At 51.8% G+C, this 15,931-nt stretch overlaps 1 protein-coding gene across 1 annotated transcript; it reads left to right on the top strand.

The window, feature by feature from the left end:
* The first annotated feature begins 1,746 nt into the window (after positions 1 to 1,746).
* On the top strand, positions 1,747 to 15,803 carry myo3a (myosin IIIA). Its single transcript, XM_061266420.1, has 35 exons — positions 1,747 to 1,923; positions 1,996 to 2,130; positions 3,441 to 3,545; positions 3,633 to 3,732; positions 4,725 to 4,801; positions 4,872 to 5,017; positions 5,091 to 5,156; positions 5,221 to 5,376; positions 5,465 to 5,506; positions 5,573 to 5,663; positions 5,786 to 5,902; positions 5,989 to 6,093; positions 6,173 to 6,256; positions 6,333 to 6,535; positions 6,625 to 6,723; positions 6,889 to 7,003; positions 7,111 to 7,237; positions 7,369 to 7,579; positions 7,640 to 7,787; positions 8,486 to 8,639; positions 8,709 to 8,797; positions 8,877 to 9,006; positions 9,062 to 9,126; positions 9,573 to 9,650; positions 9,734 to 9,939; positions 10,020 to 10,131; positions 10,501 to 10,663; positions 10,728 to 10,811; positions 10,886 to 10,997; positions 11,063 to 12,026; positions 12,219 to 12,363; positions 14,224 to 14,315; positions 14,624 to 14,664; positions 14,731 to 14,949; positions 15,344 to 15,803. The coding sequence occupies exons 1-35, from the start codon at positions 1,756 to 1,758 to the stop codon at positions 15,447 to 15,449; spliced, it is 5,055 nt and encodes a 1,684-aa protein (XP_061122404.1). The 5' UTR covers positions 1,747 to 1,755; the 3' UTR covers positions 15,450 to 15,803.
* Positions 15,804 to 15,931: the final 128 nt, after the last annotated feature.

Raw genomic sequence — 15,931 nt, forward strand, 5'->3', positions numbered from 1 at the left:
AATAACCCTACTCCCCCACACACACCCTTTCCCTCCCCCCTCATAATCGGTTGCCTCACAGCTACATTGCAAAAATCACCACCCCCTCCCTCCGCCATCGTATTTGTCAAGTACAAACACGTGAGGCCTTTTATCAGTTTCGGTTGCCGGGTTCCGGTAAACGCGGTGGCCCGCATTGATCGCAGCATTCGCACCGAGAGCGAGAGGCAATCTGTACTCTGATCAATCGGCCAATCCAGCCACATTGTTGCGTCGGCCTTTTTTCTTTTCTTGCAGGCTTTGAAGGCAAACGCAATGATACATTGAACGCATGTCACATGTGCGCTTGCCGTTGCTTGCAATCCATTTGGAAGTTTCACGCTGGGCGGCAAGGTCAGAACGAGTGGCAATGAGTCGGACTCTCCCGCCTTAGAATAATATTCTTAAAACATGCACTGTCGGGGGAACGAAGCCCGTTAGCAGCCTTGTCCGGCCCAGCCCGGCCCAATTGTGCGGCCCCTCGCACCCTCTTGGGAGTCATCTGCGAGGCGACGGAGCGGGAAATGAGCTTGGCTCCCCGACAGCCCCCGTCTGTCCCGCCGAGGCCTCTCGCCTTGCACGCCACTGAGACGTACCGCCGGTGCAGTGTTGAAAAGGCGTAGCCATCTCTAACAAAAATAACATCAAAAATGAAAATAAAGCGAACGTTTTTTTTTTTTTACTCAACACTAGATGAGCCACATCAAATTGTTTCTTTCAATCAAGAATGAATGGATTTGTTTATTTTATTTTATTTCAAAATACAGAACAAATGGAACGGAATCAATTTGTTTTAATGACCACTTTGGTTTTGAAATGTTACTCATGCAATGAAAATAGCTATAGCTATTAGCAATCCTGCCACTGCTCACGATTTGGGCCGCTGGCAAATGGCATGTACTAACTGAAAGTGGCGGCAGCAAACACACACACACATACTGGCACACGCGGGCAAATCTCCTGGCGGAGGTGTCCGGTGCGAGTCGTCGGGTTTCGCCGACCGCGATGCATAATTGAAGACGTCTGCGGCCCACTCCGGCCCGACGCTCAAATGCGCTTCATCTCAGGCCCGAGTCACGTGCTGCTTTATCTCTTTTTTTTCAGGGTTTTTTTCTGGACGGGACGAGCCAAAAAACGGTGGCAACGTTTTGGGCTCCGTAAGGCGTGAGCGTGCTGACGGACATCTTTGACAAGCGGAGAGGGAAGGTCTCGCCGAAGGTCAGCAAGGGGCTGTAGCGTACAGTGCAACTTTCCTCCGCGGATGAATGGCCAGTCGGGCGTCTATATGGGGAAAGGCTCATGGCGCCACGCTGGCTAATTCCCGCTAATCCCAGAGCCGCTTTCCCGCGGTAGCCTCGCCGTCAGATCGGCTCGCTTCCTAGCTGCCGGGCCGGGTCGGGAATGGGCTCACTCTCTGTCCTCTCGGTACCATGTGAGTTTTCTACTTGCTAGTTTTTCTAATTGGCCGGCCTTTCAGATGGCAGGTTTGGCTGAGCCATTATCCTCTATTTGCAGCGGACGCGCTTGGAGGTTAATGCCCCAAACGCAGCCGAGGCAGAGGGACGCCCGTGCGCCTTGAGCTGCAAAGCCAAAACCCTCGCCGGGGGCACGGATCTGACGCTCACCCCAAACCGACCGCACGGCCCAGCCGTCCCGGCATCGTTGCCCTGCCCCCCGAATTGTACGTGCTGCTTGTTTCCCAACATTTAGTTGTCGCGCAGGAGATCCCGTCTCAAAATGTTTCCGCAACCCGGGAAATCGATTGTCTTTGACAACTTTCCGGACCCGAGTGACACCTGGGAGATCATCGAGACCATCGGGAAAGGGACGTACGGCAAAGTGTACAAGGTGCTCAACAAGGCGGACGGAAGCAAAGCGGCCGTGAAGATCCTAGATCCCATTCATGTGAGCATTGCCACCCGCGCCCTTCTCTCACGATGCTCGCACGGTTCTTCCATCCCTCGCCTCCTTCGGCAGGACATCGACGAGGAGATCGAGGCCGAGTACAACATCCTGGAGGCTCTTTCTGACCACCCCAATGTGGTGAAGTTCTACGGGATGTTCTACAAGAAGGACGCCAAATGTGGCGATCAGCTGTGGCTCGTCTTGGAGGTGAGAAGCACTTTGTCTATGGCGGCAGCCTGGGCGGCGTGCGGACCAAAGGTCTGATTGTTCTTTGGGCCAACTTTGTGCGGCGGGCGGCTTACGTAACGCTAAGCTGGAGTGTGACGGGGTGAGGATGAGTGGCACAGTTGAGCCGTAGGCCGGCTTGGGGCTTTGTTTGCAGCCGCTCGGTCACCCTTACTGGCCAGAGGGCCTCTCTCTCTCTCACTCTCTCTCTCGCTTTCTTTGAGCCATACCGCGGCTTCATCTCTCATATTTCATCCCTCGAAATGTCAAACCTGCAGGTCAAGTTCGGAGCACAAACGCACACGCTGAGGGAGATGTGGCTTTCATTTTGGGCTGCCAAGAAAATGTTGTCTGCGTGCGACCTTCCGTCTTCTCAGTGAGCAATCGGGCTTTGATGCATTCGTGAAAATGAATGGCGCTTTTCGATTCTTCTCATCTCACTTTGGGGAAAGGGCCTCGCATCGGTACGGCGCCGTCCCTTGCCATCCAAAGCTTAATGTCATTTTGACAGTCTGCTCAGCTTTGCTGCTTCATTTGCATTTTCCTCGCCAAACTTTCTCTAAATGTGCTGCTTTAATCCCGCAGCCCAATTTGCTGCCTGTCAGGCAGTCCGGCGTGTGGCGGAGGGATGGAAGGGGAGGGGGGGGGGGCAGAGGGATGACATGCTCATGACGTCTAGTGAGGATGCATTTAGCCTGATATTTTTCCCCCCTCCTTGGTTTGCTCATTAGCAACAAGCTGCATCCGCCACTTTTCTTTCCTCATTCATGAGGCGGGATGAGGGCAGCAGTCTTTCATGTAGGCCACACACTCTAATTTAGCAAGCGGGCAGCTGCAAAGTGCTTCAAAGAACCCCCCCCCCTACACAAACACACACACACACTTTTATTCTGTCATCAGAAATGAAAAGCCAAATGAGTTCCATATAGGACAAAAGAGGCAAATGTTGCTTCCTTCTCCAAAATGCCAAAAGGTAGGATGAGCGAGAGGGAGCTGCCTTTCATGATGTTTCATCCGCTCGTGCCACTTTGATGCGGCGGCCGCTCATTTGCACGACTAAAAGAGCGGCCGAGCCGTCGGAAGAAGGTCAGCAAAGGTCACCTTGAAGGTGCGTCCTCTCAAATGCGCCCAACTCAAAGGCGACAGGTGAACGATCTGCCAGACGCAAAAACAACCCCCCAAAAAAGAATGAAACTTTGCGTCTTGTTGCCGCAACACAAGGTCGGCCTATCGGAAGCTCACTCGACGGTTCGGCGCGTCCCGCTGAAATTGCGCCTGCTTCTCTTTTGTAGCTTTGCAACGGCGGCTCGGTGAGCGACTTGGCCAAAGGCTTGCTGAAGAGGGGCGAGCGCATGGACGAGGCCGTCATTGCCTTCATCCTGCATCAGGCCCTCACGGTCAGCCTCAGTCTCGGATTGTCTTCTGAATGAGGACGAAGATGGTGGCGGTTTTTGGACGCAATCAATGCGGCTTGCTGTTTTCAGGGTCTCCAGCACCTGCACGCCAACCACACCATCCACAGGGACGTCAAGGGCAACAACATCCTGCTGACCACGCACGGAGGCATCAAACTGGTCGACTTTGGTACGTGGTCTGCCGCAAAATGAGGTCCGAGAACGGGGGTAAGCCAAGTACGATGACATTTAAGCTGCTGTTCCGCAAGCCACCCGAAAACATCCGCCTGTTTTCATGACATCTAATAGCTTTCTCCTCTTAAGCATGCGTAGGGCTGCATTTAGCCTGCGTCTCCCTTAAAAGCACAAAACAGTGAAGTGCACGCAAATGAGGACAACGGTGTGTGTGTGTGTGTGCAGAGCTTAATGGAATATCCTAATGTGTGAAGTTACTCCAAGAGTGCTTCTGTGAGAGTCACTCCTCCATTCCGAGGCTTGCGTAACAAAGTTTGCATGACTTGCGCTGGCCGGCGTTAGGTGACTCACCGCTTTGCGTCCCCTCATCTTGAACCACATCGAGTGCGGCCAATTCTGGCTGCCGCGAGGCCTCGAATGCCAGAGAAGCCTCGAGGCCCCAGATATCAGATAAGCCCCCTCGGGTCCCGCTCGTGTCCAATCACAGTGACGTTCCGAGTCTGCGAAAGGCTTGAAGGGAAACAAAAGTGTTCGGTTTACCGTCACGATGGGATTAATCTTCCCGCCCACGTACGACCCCAGCGGAGGTGCTTTTGCTACGCTGAGCGGATAAAGTTGTGACTCATCGGGAGAAAACACACAAAATAGAAATGCCTTTTCAGAAATATTCCAAAGGCGGTTTCGGTAAATCCGGATGGTGATATTGAGTAGGCGCTATCATCGTTTGCATCGGCATGATACTTGCTCGGGGAAAAAGTGTTAAAAAGTAACTCAACTTAATTAAACATTGAGAGTATTTTTCATACTTAACTAATTAATGACTAGCGCCTTTCCCCTGATATCGTTTGAAATAAAAAGTTACGGGGAAAAAAAAGTCACTTGAGAAACAAAACATCAAGCGTGACATCGTTCCTTCGTGGCAACAAGAAGACATGCTTAAGGTTTCTCTTTGAGGTGTAGGACTTTGAGTTGTGTTTTTTACCGCAGGCGTTTCCGCGCAGCTGACCAACACTCGCCTGAGGAGGAACACGTCGGTGGGAACGCCATTTTGGATGGCGCCGGAGGTGCGCCGCCGCTTTAATCGTCGGGGCGATAAGGCGCTACTGTCGTCATGGACTTCTGTTGTTTGCTCAGGTGATCGCGTGCGAGCAGCAGCCGGACTCCACCTACGACGCCCGCTGTGACGTCTGGTCGCTGGGCATCACCGCCATCGAGCTAGGCGACGGCGACCCGCCCCTCTCGGAGCTGCATCCCATGAGAGCGCTTTTTAAAATCCCGCGGTATATCATTTAGATGCGCTCGGCTCAAAGTTTTCGCCTTTCTTGACTGTCGTGCCAATGCCTCTGTGTACAGAAACCCCCCACCCAGCCTCCACCAGCCGGAGTCGTGGTCCGCCGACTTCAACGACTTCATCAGCAAGTGAGTGAGCCCGCCCGCGGAGCGTCCGGCGTCGGCGCACTCTGAGGCCCTCCTGGTCGCTCAGGTGTCTCATCAAGGACTTTGAGCTACGACCCAACGTGGACGACCTCCTCCGGCACATCTTTGTCCGGCAGACGGTCGGCAAGGAGAAAACGCTGCAAAGACAGCTCGTCGAACTCGTCGATCTCAACCGGCAAGCAGGAGTCGGCGACAAGAGCGGGTATGCAAAATCCTCCCGTCGTCGCCGAAGTGATTCAAGCGAACAAGCTCGTGCTCAGATGCTTTTTGCCCGTTTGGTTCATTTTAAGCCATCGCGGACAAGTGGACGAAAGCGGAGACGCCAATGAAAGGTAACCAAATGGCCGCCACCCTCGCGTGACTCCCGCCCAGCCCATGTTGATTTCTTTTTTTTGCAGGCACGAACCCATCCACACCAAAAAAGGAAGCGACACCAAGACGGAGCGAGATGAGGGCGACGATCTCGCCGCTTTGGAAGTTCTGGACGAGGTAGGTAGAAATGAATTCTGAACTGATGACGCGAGAGATCCAGTGCTTCTGCAAACATTGTTTGACTTTCCGAATTCCCAGCGAGGAAAGCAATTTGTCACAATGGCCCGTCTGGTTTGCAGAACTCGGTCATCGAGCAGCTTGAACGGCGCTACGGCGAGGATGGGATCTACACCTACGTGGGAGACATCCTCATCGCCGTCAATCCCTTCCGTAGAATGAACATATACGCTCCTCAGGTTCCGTGTCAGTCCACTTGTCTGGTGCACCGTTTGTTGATTTTCATGACTTGTTTTTTTCCCCCCGCCCACTCACGTCCGGATAGTACAGTCAAATGTACGTGGGCGCAAAGCGGACGGCCAACCCGCCGCACATCTTTGCCGTGGCCGACATCGCCTACCAGTCCATGGCGTCGTACGATTCCGATCAGGTGACGCTTCATTTTTCCCGCCTTCGCATTTTTTTTGCTCGTCATTTCAACTGATGGAACACGGACCAAACTCACGCAGTGCATCGTCATCAGCGGTGAGAGCGGAGCGGGCAAAACGGAATGCGCTCACCTGCTCGTGCAGCAGCTCACCGTCTTGGGCAAGGTGATAAAGTACTCGAATACTTTCTGGGATTTTCTTTTCCTCTGCGGCAAATTGGTTTGCTCACTCGATCTGGCAGGCCAACAATCAGTCCCTCCAGGAGAAGATCCTGCTGGTCAACAGCCTGCTGGAAGCCTTCGGAAACGCCCGCACTGCCATCAACGACAACTCCAGTCGCTTCGGCAAGTACCTGGAAATGAAGTTCACCGCCGGAGGGACGGTGGTGGGCGCCAAGATATCCGAGTACCTGCTGGAGAAGTCCCGGGTCGTTCACCAGGCTGTGTAAATACCATGCCGCTTCATTTTAGAGGGGACAGGAGGGACGCGTCACTCTATGGTTATCAGCATCATTCCTCTTGGTCCATCTGCAGGGGTGAGAAGAATTTCCACATCTTCTACTACATCTATGCCGGGCTGGCCGACAGGAAGAAGCTGGCCCACTACAAGCTGTCCGACAACAAGACACCAAAGTAGCCCGATCCACGCCGGCCTTCTTCTAAAACGCGTTTCATTTGGCCAAAAGCTTCAGGCTAGAAATGAGAAAATCCCACAAGAAGCCCTTGAGACCTTTCACGATGTACATGCGCTCAAACAGTTGACCAAAAGCAAGCGGTCTAAGCGCCATCCTCCCACAGGTACCTGTGCAACGAGCACGGCAAACCCGGGCCCGACATTGTGAGCAGCGGCCGCTACAAGGAGCGATTTGACGCGGTGGAGCAGTGTTTCAAAGTCATCGGCTTCTCCCTGGAGGTAAAGCACCGTTGCCAGCATTGCGGCTCAGCAGGGCGGACGGCAGGAATTCAGGTCATCTTCTAGTCTGTCTCTCGGGGTGGTTTGAAAGGCTCTTGCGTCAGCAGGAGCTGGGCAGCGTGTACAGTACCCTGGCGGCCATCCTCAAGTCGGGCGACGTCCGCTTCTCCGCCGTGGTCTCGGAGCACCAGACTGACAAGAGCACCGTCGCCAACATGTCTGTCCTGGAAAGCGGTCAGAGAAACGTTCCTCACCTGAGAATATGGACGTTGAGATGTTTTGGCTAGATAGCCCATCTACGTTCTTAAGGTGGACTCCATGTGGCGACTCTTCGCTTCAAGTGTTTGTTCTTATTGTGGCTCAAGTGGCATCGTTGCTGCGCATTCGCCCGGACGAGCTCCAGGAAGCCTTGACCTCCCACTGCGTGGTGGCCCGGGGCGAGACCATCGTGCGCCCCAACCCGGTGGAGAAGGCGGTGGAGGTGAGGGACGCCATGAGCAAGGCTCTGTACGGCCGCCTCTTCAGCTGGATCGTCAACCGCATCAACGTGCTGCTGCAGCCTGATGGCCGCCTCGGGTAAGATGATCTGCCGTGGTGTGGCGCGACCTAAACCGCTGAGCGGGCTTGATCCTGCAGAGAGGACGACCAGGGCTTGAACATCGGCATCCTGGACATCTTTGGCTTTGAGAACTTCAAGAGGAACTCCTTTGAGCAGCTTTGCATCAACATCGCCAATGAGCAGATCCACTTTTATTTCAACCAGCACATCTTCGCCTTGGAGCAGGTACGCCCTAACAAGGTGCACGCTGTCCTTCTGCCTCCAATGTTCTGATGCTATTGAGAGTCGAGACCATTCTTCCAAATATCCGCGATTGCAAATGCTGTATTTTCTGTCGACAAGTGTTGCCGTGGCAACGCTCTGGCCGATGGGTTCGCGTGACCTCCAGAGGCGACTTCCAAAGCACTTTGGAACACACTTGACCCAGCTTCGTTCATTTCTTGGTTTATTGAAGATGGACGAGGCAGCATAAAAAAATGTCAGAACTCGCCAAAACGCCATTATGCATCCATGTCCCCAAAAAAATAGCCCGCTGTCATCTTTATTCATGGCAGAGCGGGGCTCACTTTGCCGCTTTTGTGCGGTCCTCACCGAGGCCGGGGGGGGGTTGCTTCGCCCCCGGGGGAGGGCAGAGAATGCTTTGTTAATGTTAAATGATTTGCTCTCCCCTGTGGGGAGCGCCTATAAATCAGCCTAATCGAGGTTGGAGTGGGAGACGGCGGATCTGGTTGGCACCTGGCCCAGACATACATTTGTCCCCTTGAAAGCCATTGCTCATGGATCAAGCATCAGATATTTTCTCCATTGAAGCAAATTTCCTGTGCATTTTGGGTTTGTACCTTCAATCCATTCCCAATCTCGGGGCGTACAGACCCCCACACCTCCATCGCTACACGCCAGTGAGATCTCCCCGGTGTGTGCAGGATGAGTATCTAAACGAAGACGTGGACGCTCGCATGATTGAGTATGAGGACAACCGGCCGTTGCTGGACCTGTTCCTGCAGAAGCCCGTGGGCATGCTGGCCCTCCTAGACGAGGAAAGCCGCTTCCCGCGGGCCACCGATCAGACGCTGGTCGGTGGGTTCCTTTTCCGAAAGCTCTCCTAAGTCGAGGTGCAACGGTGACAGACGGCTGTTCTATTTCCAGAGAAATTCCAAGATAACCTGAAGACCAAAAACTTCTGGAGACCAAAGAGGATCGATCTAGGATTTGGTATTCAGCACTATGCCGGAAAGGTGCGTTTTCTTCCTTCAGGACTTGGGAGTAAACATCTTGCTTTCAATCCTGAGTCGAAGAAAACATCTCAACTCTTAGGTGATCTACAACGCTGCGGGCTTCCTCGCCAAGAATCGAGACGCGCTTTCCGCGGATATCGTGCTCCTCCTGAGATCCTCGGAGAACGAGCTGGTTCGCAAGCTGGTCACCCACCCGCTCACCAAAACGGGTAATCTCCACCCCTCCCCCATTGCATTGCCCCATAATGGTTTTGGCTTTCGCAGGCAACCTGGCCCACACCAAAGGCAAAGCCGTCTCCACGCTCCTCACCCCGCGCACCTTCGCAAAGGTACTCGCCCACGAAAGCTGTTTTGGTGTCTCAGCTCTATTTTCCAAAGCAAAGGTGAAAGCCTCTTCTTTGTTTCTTCCTCCCCCGCTCTTTTTTCATGTCAAGATGGGAGTGCTTACCTTGTATACTTCTTTTCCTCTCACTGAGGTAACATCCCTTATTTTCACCTGTTGTCTATATTTTTTTTACTTTATTAACCAACGATGCTTAAAGCGATCAGGAAAATAAGAAGGTTGGAAGGAAAATGCACTGCTGAGGAGTGACAAGTAAATACACAAGTAGCAAGCTAATGCGCCGAGAAGTGCCTCCATCGCTCTAAGCTGCTCTCTTTCTATCTTTTCTGCGCTTGAGGCATCACCAAGCAAATTTCATTTCCAAATGCCGAGGTGTTGCAGAATGAACTCAATGTGGCACTTTTTGTTAAATATCTTTTTTTTCCCACCCAGCCGATTGAGACGGACGCGCCCTACCATCCTCGAGAAACCACCAACATGAGATCGCAGACAGTGGCGTCCTACTTCAGAGTAAGGCTGCAGATTTCACCTCTTGGGGGCGCTATGCTTGCCAGCTCCGAGGCCCGGCCATCAAACCGCTGTGCTCTTTGTAGTACTCCTTGATGGATCTGCTGTCCAAGATGGTGGCGGGGCAGCCCCACTTTGTGCGCTGCATCAAACCCAACAACGACAGGCGAGCCAACAAGTTTGACCGGGAGAAGGTTGCGCTCCAGCTGCGCTACACGGGGATCCTGGAGACGGCCAAGATCCGCCGGCAGGGCTACTCGCACCGCGTTCCCTTTGCTAATTTCCTCAAGAGGTCGTCCGCCCACCGACGTCCCCTCTCAAACGGGCCTTTGTGCTCCTTTGCGTCCGGCCGACGACCATCTCTCGTTCCAGGTACGGCATCTTGGCGTTCCGTGCCCACGAGGAACCCCCGGAGACTCCGCAGACGTGCGCCGCCATCCTGGAAAAAGCCAAGCTGGACAACTGGGCCATGGGCAAGACCAAGGTTGGGGCAAAGATACATTATGGCAATTTTCTTGATGTTGCCGTGCTTCATCTTGCGAGTTGTCACCTGGTCAAACAATAAAAGTTTATTGAATGGGACAAACAATCACAAGCAGCGGGGAGAAGGCCAACACTGAATTCACAATTGCTCCTCATGCCACGCCCCTTAAAGGTGGCACTTGACTTCATAGGAGACTTTGATATCTATTAGCCGTTCCCACAGAGCAGAGAACATGTATTGTGACTCATTTCTGTTTGTTCCGACATTGCACGTTAGCGTTAAGCTAGCATACTTGAGAAGAAACCATTGTGTAAGCATGTCCGGCACTTTCCCCCCCGGGTTACTTTTGACCATATGTTGTCGGTCCAGGTTTTCCTCAAGTACTACCACGTGGAGCATCTGAATCTGATGGTGCAGCAGGCCACGCAGCGCATCGTGCTGCTCCAGGCCTGCGTTCGAGGCTGGCTGGGCTCCCGACGCTACCGCCGACTCTTGAAGGAGCGAGAGAGCGGCGCTCTGGTCCTCCAGGCTGGTGAGTCGCCCGCCCATGACCGCAAGCTCCCGCTGGCGTGACGTTTTTTTGTGCCCACGCCCAGCGTACAGAGGCTACAAAGTGCGAAAGAGGGTCTCCGATGACAAGAACCAGAAGCTGGAGGCTTTTGTGCTCCGCTTTCAAGCTGGTGAGAACCACTTGCAATGGGATGGGAAAAGTGCACTTTGTTAGAAATGACACGTGTTCCGTCACCCTTGTCAGTCTGCCGGCGCTATCTTGCCAAAAAGAAGTCCAAGGAATTGGTGGAGGAGAAGCACCGAGCGGCAAGGGAGACTCAGGCGGACGAGGTTGAGAAGAACTTGGAAAGGAAACGGTATGGGAAGCAAGCTGCGCTTCGTGCTCGAGAGAGTCACATGACATGACACCACTCGTTTGCAGAGAAGCCTCCGAGGATGCAGAGAAAGCTCAGAGCGTCGAGTGGGAGAAGCCACCCGAACCGGACCGGGACATTCCCTGTCCGTCTTCAAGCGACGAAAGTATAACAGAGCAAACCAAGGCCGCCGTGGTCCTGCAGAGCAACTTTCGAGGCTACCGAGAGAGGAAGAAGTTTAAGGAGAGAAAGACGACTGGAGCCGAAGCCAACCTGCGGCCGCTGTCAGAAGAGGAAGGTGGCCAAGAAGCAGAGGAAGGTGTGAGGAGCCCCGAGGATGACGATGAGGATACATATGAAGCAGAGGACAACCAAGACAGCGACCACACGCAGGTGCCAGATGATGAGGATGACACAGAAGTGGCGGATGAGCAGACGCTTGAGTCCGAGGAACAAGTCCCGCAGGCCCTTGGGTCCGAGGAACAAGTTCCGCAGGCGCTTGTGTCCGAGGAAGCCAAAGCCGCCGTGGTCCTCCAGAGTAACTTCAGAGGGCACATGGCGAGAAAGAAGCTTCAGAAAGAAGCCCAGGGAAACATGAACCACCCATATGAGCAGGCGGCTTCCATTGAAGATACCATGGAGCATGGCGGCAGAGACCCGGAGGAGACCAAAGCCGCCCTGGTCCTTCAGAGTCACTTCAGGGGCCACAAAGAACGCAAACGACTTGGCAAAGAAAGGCAGAGCCCTGGCAGGAGGACACAAGAACTCAAAGAGGACCCAGAATCCTATGAGAACCTGCAGGTTCCGGGGGAAGAACCCTTATCTCCAAACGATGTGGAGCTAGAATTAGTAGAGGAGCCTTTGGATGCCTCCCATGTTCTTTTGGAATGTGAGGATGACAAACAGGAGGAAGAAGAGGCTGCGCTAAAGATCCAGAGTAACTTCAGAGGCTACAAGCAGCGCAAGAAAATGAAGGCCAGCAAGCAGGCGGCGCAGGAGGAGGCCCAGCAGCTGGAGACTTTCTCCAAGCAGGTCACTCACAAACACATGCAGTGTCCAGACAAAAACTATGTTGAAGTCATTTGTGTGCAAGTAACTGCTGCTCATAGGCTGTATTCATTTATCGTTAGCATTAACTTAATCCACTGCGCCCATCTTTGCACATGCTAACCGTGAATGGATCAGGCCCTATGAAGTAATCACCACCAACTACGTCCTCCGCAGATCGCAAAGACTTCTCACAACTTTGCAGCCCTGCAGCGGAAGTTGACGGAGCTCATCCAGGCCCATCGATCAAAGCCGCAGACAAACGGCGTTTTTGTCAAGGAGAAAGCAATCGACGGCGTCGCTAGCCTGCTGCGCAAATCACGTAAGAGATAAACTCAGCCGACCGATACAACAGAATGCGTCGTGTCCGACCACATTGTCCACAACTGGAGTCTTTTTTAAAATTTATTTTAGACACAGCACAATGTGATTTTTTTCCCATTTAAACTCCTCAATCTTTCAGCAAAATGCGTCGGAGTCATTTCCTGCTGAAAGATTAAAATTTGATTTGCAAATGTTTCCAATGCGAGCACAATCGGGGAGAATATGTCTGCACGGCTGGTTTATTTCCGCCGCGGGAACGCAATGTTATCTTTGCGAGATTACGTGGGAGAGCCTGTGAAAGTCAAGTGGCCCCAGGCAGGAAGTGGTTCTCGCTCAGATGTGTCATCAAAATCACTAATTGCCTTTCGGGAAGGTGAGCGGCGACAGGCGGCAAACGCAAAGTTCACCTCACGCTAATGACGCCATTGCCTCGTCCGTCACGCTCCTTTCAAATTAGAATAGCAAATAACAACTGAGGCCAAAGTGATTTGTACATTTCAATTAGACTAGATAGCGCTTGGGTGTTTCTGGAAACTTTTTTAAGAGGGTGGACAAGCTAAAGGAGATTAGCATAAGGATTAGCATAAAGCTTCTAACAGCTGCTACTGTCAAACACACAGAGCAGAGAATTGAACATTGTATATTTAAAGAGCCAAAACTTCAAGCAACCTTATTATATGTTTGCTAGCCTGATGCTAGCATATCGTATTTTCCGGACTATAAGGCGCACCTAAAAGCCTCAAATTTTCTCAAAAGCCTTATATATGGACCAAATTCCTAAATTTAAACTGGCCCGAAGCATTGTGTCATGAAATCAATCTTAAATGGCGCGCTGAAGACTATGAATTATGAATCAAAAAGACTATGGATCATTATTTTGTGATTATAAAGTAATTTGTTGCGTCTGAAGTTGAAATAAAAAAGATAAAATGGAGAATGATTTGATTTGGATTAGAAATCTGACATGATGCATTAATGGTGTGCCTTATAGTCCGGTGCACCTTATATAAAGACAAAGTTTTAAAATGGGCCATTCATTAAAGGTGCGCCTTATAGTCCGGTGCACCTTATAGTCCAGAAAATACGGTACGTATCATGTGAAACAATTTTGGGCAGGCCTTTTCTACTTTCCCTTTACTGACTTTTCCTTCGGAGAACACATGACCCTAGGTCTCCCGTGAACTTGTTCCGCATTCATATTCATGTCCCTAATCATTCGCTCCATCATCATTGCGCAATAAACGTCTCGCGAGAAAGGTCGTCAAAGCTTAATCGCATTGCGTGACAATTACAGCTGGGAATTAATCGGCAGCGTTAACGCGGAATTGTTGCAGCAATATAAAATGACCTTTTGAATGACATTGTAAACTTTCCACTCACGTCGGTTGACTTTTCTTCACCCGTTCTCTCTGAACGCCATTCATAAGAAGTAACTCCGGAAGGTCCTCAGGAAAAGGTTGCGGCCGTCCATCAAAAGCCATCGATCGCCGGATGCTGAAAAAGCACTTGAATTAGAAGTGCAGATACTCATGTAAAAAAAAAGAAAAAGCTCTTGTGTAAAACTACCAGTCCAGGTAGAAAAGTAAAAGTTTTGACAGCGTCTCAGTTGGCAAATTCATAGTGCGAGCAAGGCCCGAGGTTAACGTGCCCTGCCGATGGAGGTCAGCTCAATGGACAAAGGTCGCGCCCGGGTTAACTGCGCGCCCCTGGGCTCGAATTAATCAACTTTGCTTCAAAGCGGGTGATCGCCGCTTGAATTGTTGTCAAAGCCTGGAGAGCAATGCGCCGGGTCAAACTGTTCTCTCCGTACAAGCATGCGGCAGCTTTTTGTCAAATGTTCTTGTGTGCACCCTTTTAGCAGACAAACGACTGTCGAGGCCACCCCGCCGCAGCCTGCAGCCCAAGATCCTCAACACTCCCGAGGACTCCACCTACTACACATTGATCCATGTGAGTGGCGTGCGAGATGGCGGCTCACACGTTTTGAGGCTAAACCTAGCAGCATGTTCCTTTCATACTGAGCACGGCTGTATTTCCTGCATGGCTTTACTGTGCGTAGAGAAAAAAGGTTGACAGGGTACTAACTACCGTATTTTCAGGACTTTAAGGCGCACCTAAAAACCTAAAGTTTTCTCAAAAGCCGACAGTGCGCCTTATAGTCCGGTGCGCCTTATAGTCCGGAAAATACGGTAAGTATGCATAGAGCGAATGTTGACACTGCAGATGGTGACGGCTGATGTGTTCACGCTTGTCCTCAGCGCTCCGTCCGGGATGACAAGCGCAAGCCCAGGAAAGAAGCGTAAGTGCATTTCACATCCTCTTAAGCAAGTATTAGCCTACATTGCCATTTACTCTCACTCATCAGTCCAGGTAAACTAGTGGATGTGGACCAGCACTACTACCAGACTTTGCCCACCAGCAAGTCCACGCCCACCCTTGCCTCCGAGGAAACATCGTCCAATAGAGGCATCCGGCGCAGGTTTTCCGAGGATCGGATCCGCTCCGTGAGGACAGATCCCGAACCTGCCGACACCAGACGGCCAGAAGAATCCAAGCCCCGGTCCGAACCTGCCAAAAACACAAGGTACTCCTCCCCCCCTTCACTTTCTTTGTAAAGTTTGGTTTTCGCTGAAATCCAGCTTTGGAAGTTCAGTGACACGAGCAAAAACAAACGTTGCATCACTCTGAGCTTGTGCCTATAAACACCTTTCGTCATAAAAGAAAATAGCCTGCTCATCCAAGGAATCTCCATAAGAAGAAACGACATCCCCGAGGCCGCCTCTCAACTGAGCAAGCAGATGGCGCATCGCGCGGCGTGGTAGCGATTTCAAACCGAGCTAATTACGGAAAAGTTGTCGTAGCATCGCGAGGACGCCCGTGGCTGGCACGCGTCCATGAAGTCTTTGCTGCTTTCCAACGTCTCATTTTCCAACCCGGCAACGGGTTTCATCTGTGTTTTTGTGGTGCTCCGTTGCTAGAACGCCGTCTGCCGGCGTCGACGACAACCCGCACGACTTCAGGCACCTGCTGAGGAAGACCTCGCAGAGACGAAGGCTCATCCGACAGTACCGAGCAAAGGACTGAACTTTTCCTTGGTTTTGTTTTGAATCATACGACGGCGACAATGGCAATTAAGTCAAGTCACACTGACCAACGAGAACTTTTTAGGTGGGAATAATAATTGATAGCAAACAGCCCTACCTGATTGCAGATTGTTTGGTGTCACATTGGCTGTTAAACGTCGCCCACTCAGCATCACTTGCAGCCTGCCCATCTGCGCTCTCTTTTCAAGGGTCTCATTTTTTTCAGGTTTTTTTGGTGGCGGGGTCCCTGATCTAGGGTGTCAAGATTTGTGTGATCATGTGAAGCCCTTTAGAGACTTTTCTGTGAGGATGGGCAAGAGACTTGACCTGAATCCTTGCAAATAAAAGCCTTGCAATTTAGTCTCTATTTAGTTGTTCATATTATTACCCGTGTGTATCATATATGAATCTATTTTGCCCCAAAATGAAAAAGGTTTCGCAGCATCTCATTGTGTCATTCTTTCAATATGGAGTCACTCGCCT

The sequence above is a fragment of the Syngnathus typhle genome, linkage group LG19 (genome assembly GCF_033458585.1).
Source record: "Syngnathus typhle isolate RoL2023-S1 ecotype Sweden linkage group LG19, RoL_Styp_1.0, whole genome shotgun sequence".
Lineage (NCBI taxonomy): Eukaryota > Metazoa > Chordata > Actinopteri > Syngnathiformes > Syngnathidae > Syngnathus > Syngnathus typhle.

Excerpts from the sequence above, each read along its gene's own strand:
- myo3a (XM_061266420.1), top strand. The coding sequence starts at position 1,756 with ATGTTTCCGCAACCCGGGAAATCGATTGTCTTTGACAACTTTCCGGAC. Across the intron at positions 2,131-3,440 it reads AGCTGTGGCTCGTCTTGGAG|CTTTGCAACGGCGGCTCGGT; the intron begins GTGAGAAGCACT and ends TCTCTTTTGTAG. Across the intron at positions 6,094-6,172 it reads CGTCGTACGATTCCGATCAG|TGCATCGTCATCAGCGGTGA; the intron begins GTGACGCTTCAT and ends AAACTCACGCAG.